The sequence below is a fragment of the Toxoplasma gondii genome, chromosome XI (genome assembly GCF_000006565.2).
Source record: "Toxoplasma gondii ME49 chromosome XI, whole genome shotgun sequence".
Lineage (NCBI taxonomy): Eukaryota > Apicomplexa > Conoidasida > Eucoccidiorida > Sarcocystidae > Toxoplasma > Toxoplasma gondii.
Genome location: NC_031479.1, coordinates 5,310,396 through 5,321,458, shown reverse-complemented (window position 1 = coordinate 5,321,458; position 11,063 = coordinate 5,310,396). Strand labels below are relative to the sequence as shown.

Sequence of the window (11,063 nt, the reverse complement as noted above, 5' to 3'; positions counted from 1 at the left end):
CTCCAGCTGCACGGAGACTAACAAAACTTCAGGCAAAGAAGCTGATGTGCCATTCCAGTTCGCCGTAGTAAGCACAGAAACACGGCGCGAGCTGAATTGCCTGGAACACGACACAAAAAACAGTGTCGGGCTCTCCTGGTTTTTCGTTCTGACAAATCTCTCCGGCAAAACTTGCCTTGTTGGTTCAACGTTAGATGAGTGGTGGCAAAAGAGCAAGAAACGCTGAGCACAGGAGGAGGGAAAGCCACAACCGCGACGAGCAATGCTGCACATAGTGTTCCGCGAAGAGGTTGTGAGGACGGATGGAGAGGGCGGAAGTTCAGCCTTAACTAATGAAGACGAGGGATCAATTACCGACCAATACTGGTGTAGACGGAGTTGAGCGAGTGTATACCCTTGTTGACTGTGTGCTGCCAAAAACGGATAAGGCATCCCCTTTAAAAAGCAACTCCGAGACCGGGAATTGAACCCGGGTCTTCCGCGTGACAGGCGGAAATACTAGCCACTATACTATCTCGGACGGCAACCCCCGACGACCACAGATGGTCTCTCTAGCATGTACACGAGGTATTTTCTATAAAAGCGGAAGGAGTGGGAGATAAGTGACCAATGGACATGTTCTGTATGATTAGTGTCGCTGGGCCTCAACCTACGGTTGGATGCGCAGGACTCTAATAGAAATATGCAGCCTACTCTGTGCACCCTCCGCAGCAAACAAAATCCATTCCCTTACCTGACTCCTCTGTTGACTCTGCCATGGCGGTGAATTCTAGAGAGAAGCCCGAAATCTAGAAGTAGAGATCCTGTCTGTTGCACGTTTTGTCCTTTATATATGGAGGTTCATTTTTCAGGGAACGAGGACACCGTATCGAGGCCGAAGCTTCGTTCCACTCTAAAACTATACGCTCGAAACGGAATCGTGTTCAATAGAATGGTAGTAATGAGCCGACATGGAGGTGTGGGGTAACCCGCAGATTAGAACTCCCGTATTCTATACTTATGAAGTACAAGGTGTGCCCGGAACAGACTCATAGATCTATTGCGTGCTCTCGAAACCATGCTAGAGTCACAGTATGTCACCAGGCGTGCAGCACCGACCAGATAACAACTGAAGCTACAGTCCCCGTTACGCATTATAGAGTGTGATTCTTACGCTTACAGGAACTACCCTTTTCTGGTGAGTCTATTTTACGACTTGCCCGTTTCTCTGTCACAAGAAACAGGAATACACGGGTGTTGTTGGATTCCATCAAGGCGGCAAGAAAGTATCCGTCCACTGTATTTTCCAGCCACTTCACCTTGAGAACCCTTTTCGATATTCGTCACGGTGGCCCCCGGCGACAGTCGAACCATAGCTTGCGTCGCTAGTGCTCCAGATACTTGAACAATAGACAAAGACCTTCAAAATCCAAACCTATAGTCCAACTCGTAGTGTATGCTCACCAAACAAAGGTTTTGCACTGTGCATTTCTAAAGAATCATCCATTTCTTCAGAAGCACGTAGGCACTGTACAAATGGTAGTATCGCACAATAAGTTCAGCGGACAGGACGCTCTCCTTTCATCAAAAATAATGCAGGCTGTTTTTTAACCGGAACGAAATCAACAACTGACGCGTGACGGAGTCATGGACAAGAAAACCATCTTACGGGACCTGTTACAGGCTCAACAAGCGGCTCCGGCAACTGAGGGGAGGACCCCACGAGTCAACCTGCTGGCAGAAAAAGCTCATTGACACGCCAGGAACAACAGCAAATTGTTCGTTCTTGATTGACACACCAGATCTCTCGCCTCCGCTATCCCCCTCAATTTCTAACTCCTGGCAAAGAAAACAAGAGGCGCACAGTTGTATGGCAATCAGCTCGGCCATACGCGCAAAATATCTCTTCCAAGTTCTGTGGCGTGCTGAAATCTCAAAGAAAAAAAACACTTCGCGCGCATGTTCGAGCATGTCTCCGTATGATTAAAGGGTTCGCTCTCCGCGTAAACTGTTGGAACATGAAATCTTGCTTCCTGGCAAGGTGCACAAAAGGCGCCTTCGCGACCCTAAGGGAACGCGAATCGACCCTCGAGGACTCTCGGTGTTTCGAAGGGGAACTGCTGGAAATGGGTTTCTGAAAACGAGAATGATACCAGCGGCAATTTCAGAAAGCAGAAAGAAAGTTTTTCTGACTTTGTTTGTCTTTCGGATTGGAAGCGTTTGGAAAACTTCTGTTCCCTCGATAGTCTACGCACAGACAGGAGCAATCTGCAGAAGCAGCAAAGACGACACGGAGCTATTCGTGTTTCTTCCCCGCTCGTGTTGTTCTTTCAGGGCCTCTCATCATTCACTTTTAAGGTCGGAAAAACGTCCAAACGCTTGTCCAGAGCAAAATGTTGCAATCCAGCGAAGCTGACAGACATCGAGCCTCCTACAGACTGGCGTAGTGTTTCAACTTAGCATTTCCTTTTCTGGTCTAAACAAAAACGAAGACGCACTCATGCCACTACTATCTGCTGACACCAAACGTGTAAGCGAGCTTTCACACACCGGGAAAAGCGGTGGTACTATGTCTGTATCACATCCCTTGAGAGCCCGCCTGTCCGCTTTTTCTACTGTTCTCCGCTCCGAAACATACTGATATGTCGATGTATCTGATCACAAAGTGACCCTACAACTGTGACGGACCGAAAACTCAATTACCCTAAACCCTCCATCAGCTGACCGCAAGAGCACTGACAAGAAAAGTGGCCGATAAAACATCTGTTTTACGTCTCTATAACGAAGGACGCGGACCACTTGTCCCAGCCAGGAGACTATCCGAGTCCGTTCCGGAAACGGTCCGATCAAGCGTGCGTTCTTTTCTGTTTTCTAATCCTTCCCATAGAAGTCAGCTTGCCTTTGAAAACAAAGTATTGGCTTCTGACCTAGGCAAGACAAGGTCTCTCGTTTAGGAATGTAGACAGAGTTTCAGATTGGAAACAAACAAGATCCGTTTTTGCCGCGACGCATGTCTCACAGTAGCGATTGGCAGGAACCCGGCGTGGCCTGGCGCTGCACTCCCGCGGGAGCAAAGACAAAGGAGAGCAGAACAGCACTGTGTTCAAACCCCTCCGATTTTTCCATTGCCAAGCGGCCGTTCTCGGAACAGAGAAACGCCTCGACATGACAAAAGACAACGAGGGGCGAATAGACATAAAGAACACACGCGTTACTGCATATACGTGTGGACACACGTACGATCACGCCGCTCTTCTGAGAAAAACAACCTGCGTCTCGGCCGCTTTGACACGAGAAAAACGAAATTGACAACAGAAATACCAGGGTCCAAAGACCGAGGCCGCGATCAGAAACGCATGACCCGAACGTCCTCAAAGTTTTCGAGAGGAAACACCGAGAGAAGGGCCTCCTGACCAGGCAAAGTCAGCCTCGATATTCAGATACACAAACGCCACGGGGTGCATTTAAATACAGTGAACACTCAGCGCGACTTCGAGACACAGACCCACCGACGATACGCAAATTCCAGGTTTCTCGTTACTAGTCAACCCTTTTCTGAGGCATACGCGAGCACTCTTGCAAATGCCCAAAAACGCTGCTCTACCACTCTCACGCTGTTTCCCTGTTTACAGGAGCCTTGTGTTTGGAAAAGACATTTCTCAGTTGGATGCTGGCCAAAGTGCAAGGAGAAGGAAAAAATCACCGGGTTTTGCACTTTGAATTCCCCCCTTCTGTCTCTGGCTCTGTTGTGTCGCTCTCGTCCTCGCTCCGAATATCCTCCGCAGTTCCCCAGTCGCCATCTGCGTAAACAAATGGTAGTGCGAAGCCGGGAAGATAGCGACGAACATAAGATCGATATTAACTGAGACGTACATGTGGACATAATCTTTGTACGGTGTGTACTTGCCCCTTCGAGAACACACACTCTATCCTGGGCGCGTATTGTGTCGGTGTCTTCTGAATCTAGATTCACCTTACAAAGGAATTGGGAGAACACGCTTGGGCTCCTGCCTCAGAGGGTAGTCCGCCCAGCACAATGGTCCTGATCATGCTAGCATCTGAGCTGCCGTTTTCTCGAAATTCACCCCACCTGTCCGCTGCTCCGCATCTGCGAGAGAAAGTGCTGTGTACGACCAGACGAACTGAATGGGGGACCGTTTGTGTGAATCAACCAGAGTCAGAACAGCTGGACTAACGCGCGATGACAAGGCAGATCGTGATTGGTACCAAGAGGCTAGCATATCCTCCGCAAAAGCCGGAATCAAGGACACAAAGGTAACAGATAGGCCGTGACTAACGCTGAGAAACTGTTCAAGAAGGTACAAGCCGAACAAGGAGTAATCATATCCACCTGTGCATCAAAATCAATACTCGGTTACGTGTGTGAGCTGAGAAGAAACCTGCGTCGCGTTTTCCAGATGAAGATGCAATATTTGGGAACTCAGAAAAAGACCTACCGCTGTTATAAGCGAGTATTCTACGAGTCGGACTTTCAATTCACAGATGAATTATGCGCTACAGGCTTCTGTACACTCAGCTGAAGGTGAGAGAGCAGCGCCGACGTTGTGACTCTCTAGATGGTGTCTTTTTTTCTCGAGAACGCAGTAAGCGATACGTGTGTCTTCTGTCTCCTTTCGATCTCTCATCGTAAGCTTGCCACCCGCCTTCTCCTTCTTCACCTTTGTTTCTCCTGTGTCTCTCAGTGGTCTTCACTTCCTCGTCTTCTTCGTCCATTTTGCGAACCCGCTCTCCACTCGTCTAACTTTGTTTTTTCGGTTCTCTCGTTCTCTTTCGGGGATTTCCGCCACTTCCTCTTTCGCCCATTTTGCTGCGTTCTCTTACGCAGCCTCTTTGTTTTCTTCTGTACGTCGTCTACTGTCTCTTTCGCGGTTCCGGTGCTCCTTCTGATTTCTCTTTTCTGCCTTTCGCGCCTGGGGAGCTTACTGCGCCGATCGTTGAGGACTTTGACCACCATCCGCACGATGAGGGCGAACCAGTAGACATGCAGGCCCTGAAGAAAAGAAAAGAGGAAATGCATGCAGTGACACCGAGTGTAAGGCGGGGTCGCAAAAACTTTAGAGAAGTGTGACTTGAATCGCACTGAACAACGTCCATGGCCTGTGCGCTCTCGATACGCAAATTCGAAAAGAACGTTAGCACCGCACAGTGTGCTGAAAAAAAGCAATCAGAGAAGATATAAAAAGGCGGTTCGAAAAGTAGCGTGACACATCCGGAAGAGACGCAAAATAAAAAACTGAGAATTTACAAAGACACACACAGGTCCCTCGACCGGAAGAAGACTGTCCGTCAACGGCTCCACAGTTCACACAAAAACACAAAATGGGTACATTCACATACGCTCGCGTCCACCTACAGAAATATACCTACATACAAATACACACACATATATATATATATATATGTATACATATGAGCAAGGAGGTTCCTAGTGTGTACAACTGTACGACTACAAAGGATAGTCCCTGCCGCGTTTGAACCGAGACGAAGGAGTGCGTCCGACTGATTCCCCAGGGTCCACATACAGGCATACGCCACGACAGATGCGCAAGTATCATATAGGTGACGGAACTCCACGTCTCGCAGTTGCATGTGTCTTGAGGGGGACGTACGACAAGGACACAGAGGAGAGAAGGAAGCACAATGCCTCCGGGGAATCCGAAGCGATGCGGCACCCGGCCGTTGGTGAGGAGATCAGTGTAAGAAGGGTCAATGGAGGGCCAGACGCAGTAGAAGGGGAAGAGGAGGAGTCGCGCGACCAGGTAGGAAAAGACAAACAGAAGAAAGGAACACTCCGTGACGATGGAAGGCAGGTAGCAGTAGTGGAGCGACTTGCTCCAATACAGCAGGGTGTCAACTACGTCGTGCAAGATGAGAACAACCTACGAATAAAACAGACACAGAGACACCACTCAAAAGGTCGAGAGAAAAACGGAAGAAAAAAGACACACGGCCTCTCTGCTCGTGAAGCCTTGGCAAACAGCTTCGACGGTAGACAACATAGGCATAGGAGGCATGCGAAGAAAATTTGAACTTCTGTGTCACGACCGTCGCAGGAAAGGGAAATTCGAGTTCATCAAAACACCAAAAAATAGATTGATGGACACAGACAAATCTCGAAGGTTTGTAGTCCTAGAGAAGGAGCGCGAAAGCGCAACACCATGCAGGCAGCATCTCGCGATGCCGACCTCCTATTTGGTGTGTTAACAATGCTGTGTTACCATGAAGTGGCACTCTGTAGAAGCAGGCAAGAAAATACAGCTCTCTTCTATTCTGGTATTTCTCTGCAGATCACTAAAGCTTCTTCCTGGGGCGCAGAACACGCTCGCGAGGTCCTACGCGTTTGCCGACGTCCCCCCCCCGCCCTCCCCGCGTTCATACACCCGAGGCAAACTCCCTAGCCTCGAAACACGACAAGGTTTTTAAGCAACCGGTCTGCATGCATGCATGCGCGCATGCACGGGCGGCAAAAGGAGCTAAGTCGCCTTCCGGCTTCTGAGGGATAGCCATCCCAGCGTTGAGTCTACGAACTCAATTTCCCTCACCACGCCAATGCGCCAGTAGGAGCCGGCATAGGAGAAGGCCACCAGACAGATTGTAGCGGCGTGGTGAATGATGAACACTTTGTGATCTGAGCGCCGCGTTTCGATGCGCAGGAAGAGAGAACAGGAAATCCAGAACGCGATCTGGGTCAGGTAGTAAATGCGCATGGCGCCGGAGGGAAGAAGAAGCGGCCAGCCGATAGACCCCTGAGCGTACTCGGCGTCAGTGGTGATCCAAAACCTAAAGGGAAAAACGTGTCTCCTGCGATCCACGCTTTATTCGTTCACTGAGTCCAAGTCGAGCGAGGAGAAGTCTCACGTGCGATGCGCAGCAGAAACAAAGTGCGGAAAGAGCGAGAACAAAACAGACAAAAAGATCTGCGAGAAGCCACAAGTGTAAGAAGATCCGCCGAGATTGCAGACAGTGTGAGTGGAGAGAGCAGGAGAAGGAAAGAAGACAAGAGAAGCAAAGGAGACCAGATGAGTAGCGAAGACAATAACAGAGAAGATAAGAACAGAGAAGAGGAGAAGAAAAAGGAGAGTGATGCAAATTCAAGGTAAACACGACTCACCATCGGCCCTCGGGCTGCTGAAGCATCATGCGACTCCAGCCGGGAGATTCAGAAGTTCCGGCCTCCTGAACGAGCACGCAAACGCCCCATGCGAGGGCGGTCGTGTGCCAAAAGGCGTACCTGTTGAGCAGAAAGGCAGGAGAGGAAAGCCACATGGCAGAAAACGATTCGCCCAGACAAAGCACATCTTTCTCTTGCCAGTAGAAGCCGACGTTCCTCTCGAAATGACAAAACCAATGGTAACAAAAGGAGGGCGACGACGGGTGACACGGAAAACGGCGTCCTCGACAGCATGCAGCATGCATTCTTCTCAGGTGTTTTCTCGTGAGAAGAAAGATGCACTTCCACTACGCGAATTTGCCCCCTGGAACTGTAGAGGCATAGCAAGTGAAGCGATTCACTCGCGACAGCCTGAATAACACCGACACGACACACCGCACCAGGTAGGCCCCGGATCTTTTCTTCCGTGAAACGGATTTCTGGTGGTACCCGAAAAAAGATGTGTACAGATGCAAGACGAAAAGCTTTTCTCCACACGGCCTTTCTCTGAGTCTATCTATACATTTATAGAGATACGCTTGTAAACAGACAAACGGAGGTATTTCGGCACGGCAGGAGAGCAATTATAGACTCGAAAGGCGCCTCTCGCCAGGCCCAAAGGACGGCCAAAACGGGGGTTGAGTGTTTCCTTGTCCTCGACTCGACGTAGACCCACCGCCGAGAGGAGACGAAAGCAGCGAAAAGGTCCGGATCTCTTCCTTCGAACTCGCAGTGTTGGGAACGAAAACTGGGGGTCCCTTACCACAGATTCTCTGCGAATTTGCAAAGCTTCCCCGGCTTCACAATGTCAAATTTCCGGCCGAAGTATTTGAAGGCGCTGAAGCGCGTTTTCCAGGCCGGCAGCATCGCCCCACTGAGGACCAGCCTCAGAGAGCAGAGGGCGGCGCACACCTGCGGGGAAGAACGGAAAAATCACAAGATCTTTCGAGGAAAACAGATGAAAGACAAGAGCAAGACAAGCGAGAAGGGAAAGAAGACATGAAAGAGGGAGACGAAATACAAGAGAGAAGAGATATGAGAGAGAGGAGTAGTGGAGAGACCATGTGTGGGACCAGGACGAACGACGAAGTCGTGTGCTGTCGTGAGAAGATCGAACAAGACGCGAAGCAACGAGAATTCTCGAGAGCAACGGAAGAGTAAGGAGACCCGCTGGCGGCTGCGCAGCGCGGCACATGCGGAGATGTCACGAGGGAAGAGGGAAGAGCCGGAGGCGGCCGAGATCATCCAGACGAGAAGGGGGGGCCAGGTGAACGAGAAACAACCTACAGTCTCCCCGCAAGAAGGCCTGGAGAAGCCAAGGCCTCAAACCGCATGAGGAAGGCGCTTACCAAGACGACGAAGTGGACATCTGCCCAACCGAGAGTCGGATTGAGGAGGTAGAGATCAACGACTCCACTTTCGCCTTGGTGAATTTTCTCCTTCACGTAGTCCAAGTAGGGTTCCGCGAAACGCACCACACTGCCGTCGGGGCCGTCGCATGTTTCCTCGAATCTCCGCAACTCCTCCGGCATAGGCTGGTAGGGAACAGGCGTCATCGTCCCCACTTCTAAATGGAGCAGCGTGGAAGACTAGACGCGCAAGAGAAAGGAGACGAGACCCCGCTCGAATCCGGGCCGTCCCGTGCTGTGCTTCGCAGAAAAAACTTTTACGGGCGTGCGAGGAGCAAGTTCCAACGTCCGTCGCCGGCGTCTGAGGCCGTCGAAGCGCCAGAAGAAATCGTCCGGCGGAGGAAAAAACGAGTCGGGTGCGAGCTGAAAATACAAAGTGAGTGGCGTCTGTGCCTCAGGAGAGAGAGGGGAAAAGACACCCGCGGACAACGATATCGCGAAAATATGTCTTTCCTCCTGTAGCGGCAGCACTCGTGAAGACGACTCAACCCGCCAAGCGGACCAGCTGCTGTAGACTGAGGGGCGTCGCGCCGCGTCCGGGACCGTTAAATCTCGCTCCGAAGTTAGATGCGCTCTTCGTCCTTGTCCACGGATGAAGCCGAACGGCTGTAGAGAACGCGCACAGACGGGACCCCCACCTTCGACCAACAAACCCAACGGCTGATACTCAGCAGGCCGTCGGGAGCACTACGGAAAACGGGAGACGCGACGCTGTTGGGTGTTTGTGGATGCATAAAAAGTACGCTTTGGCGTCCAGGAAAATTTCCGGTTCCAGCCCACTGCCAAATATGACAATACGAACGGTGAGGCCACCCTCTTCGTTTGCGGTGTACGCACTCAGGTGTCGCTTAGAGTGTAGTGTCTTTACAGAGCTCGGATTCCAAAACCAGGCACCCCAGACAACCTCTTCAAGTTGACTGCTGGCACGGGCTCCCTTGACGCTTTTGAAACGATGAGCGGCTCTTTTCCAGGGATTGTTCACTCCGTTGGACCGGTGACGTCCACGGGAAATTCTGCTTCGTATGTGTCGCATGAAAAGCCGAGCGATCGAGCTGCGAAAAAAACGGATCTCCCGAGCAAAACAGTTCGCCCCCAAAACGCTGTGACTCTTTCGTTGAATCCGGCGGAGTTCTTTTGAAACCCACCTGTCCCGTGAAATCGTCGTGTTCTCTCAACTGCCTGAAAGCCCCTAACGTCTCCTGTGTGCCAGGAACCCCTGCTTCCCGGCGAAGGTCCACGTCCTCCTACCAACCGAAGAAAGGCGCCGAGATAAGGGATCGAACACACTGGTAAAAGAACGCACAGCGAGCAGCCACGATGGAAGCCGCAGCGGTTCCGTGGTCTCTCTCTCCGCGTGTCTGTTCCTCTTGAGGCGCAAAACGTGAGAGCATGCAGATGCAGAGGCAGGGAAAACTTTGCACTGTCGCTTGTCAAGTCTCCTTTGTCAGTTGGACAGGTGTGTTCGCCCTATCAAGTTTCAGAACTACACGTAGCAGTCTCGGAGACGAAAGGATACGGAGGGCGACGGAAAGACGGTGTTCGGAAATCGACTCGGGAAAACAGCGGGGGGAAATGATGAGACTTCGAGGTTCTAGTTGTTTGGGGACGCGGAGCACGGAGCCGTTCTCCTCTAAACCCTGGCACACCGGGGAAAAACGTCAGAGACCGAAGAGCTGGCCACTGTATGGCGGAAGAGTGTGCATGCAGGTTCACAGTCTAACAAGCGGCACACCAAAATTCATTTTTCCTGTGCAGTCACGCACGCCATCTCCCGACGCAAATGTCAGACTCTTTGGCCACGGGTTCCTCGTGTATTAGGCGATATCTTGCTCTTCTACCGAGCATTTCACAACTTTCTGTGCCGTAGGATGTTTTCACGGCCTTCATCGTTTGTGTCGCGGTGTCTTCTGTCCATCAATCTGCCGTCGCCTTTCGCGGTGTGCGTCTGCTTTGCGTGCGTCGGCGTTCAGCAGCGCGTAGAACTGTCACGGGCCTAGGAAATGAGAATTCAGGTACACCCGTGGGCAACGGGAACTATAATCTACGAGGAACCAGAAGAATTGCGGCGCAGCTCAGGCTCCAATGACTAGAAAGAGCTCTGAACACCGAATACATCGACTGATAAGCCTTTGTGTTCGATTCCATGACTCTAGACAACTCTCAGTGACCGCGGAGGGACGCTGTCTCGAGTACGCGGAACTGCGCAGTATTCTCAAGTATCACATGGAAACACTAGTGTAATTCCATTAGTCCTAAAGAAATAATGGAGTCTGCCCTCTTGCAAACACACTTGATTCTTCCGATATGCATTCCCCACCGATGCATCACACAGCCGAGGCACAAAGTGAATCTGCTAGGGTGTTCTGAACATCGACTCCGCGTTCATTGTTCTTGGTTCTTCTGAGAATAAAATAGGGGACTGTAGCAGAAAGGCGCGTCTTTCCAAGAGCTGAAACTGATAAGCGAACCACATCAGCCCCAGCTTAAGTACGTTTCTATCCCAG

General features: G+C 51.0%; 1 protein-coding gene and 1 non-coding gene across 2 annotated transcripts; both read right to left on the bottom strand.

The window, feature by feature from the left end:
* Positions 1 to 448: 448 nt before the first annotated feature.
* On the bottom strand, positions 449 to 520 carry TGME49_316460. Its single transcript has one exon. It is a non-coding gene; the product is annotated as a tRNA-Asp (tRNA).
* A 2,382-nt stretch (positions 521 to 2,902) lies between these two features.
* TGME49_316450 (longevity-assurance protein (LAG1) domain-containing protein) lies at positions 2,903 to 10,255 on the bottom strand. Its single transcript, XM_002364771.2, has 7 exons — positions 8,500 to 10,255; positions 7,914 to 8,062; positions 7,112 to 7,231; positions 6,543 to 6,780; positions 5,610 to 5,879; positions 4,924 to 4,990; positions 2,903 to 3,779 (listed from the first exon to the last, which is right to left on the bottom strand). The coding sequence occupies exons 1-7, from the start codon at positions 8,704 to 8,706 to the stop codon at positions 3,679 to 3,681; spliced, it is 1,152 nt and encodes a 383-aa protein (XP_002364812.1). The 5' UTR covers positions 8,707 to 10,255; the 3' UTR covers positions 2,903 to 3,678.
* Positions 10,256 to 11,063: the final 808 nt, after the last annotated feature.

Bases quoted from the DNA above. Each gene is read 5' to 3' on its own strand.
- TGME49_316450 (XM_002364771.2), bottom strand. From the start codon at position 8,706: ATGACGCCTGTTCCCTACCAGCCTATGCCGGAGGAGTTGCGGAGATTC. The intron at 5,880-6,542 runs GTGAGGGAAATT...TTTTATTCGTAG, and splicing joins CCTACTGGCGCATTGGCGTG to GTTGTTCTCATCTTGCACGA. The intron at 4,991-5,609 runs GTACGTCCCCCT...TCTTTTCTTCAG, and splicing joins CTCTCCTCTGTGTCCTTGTC to GGCCTGCATGTCTACTGGTT.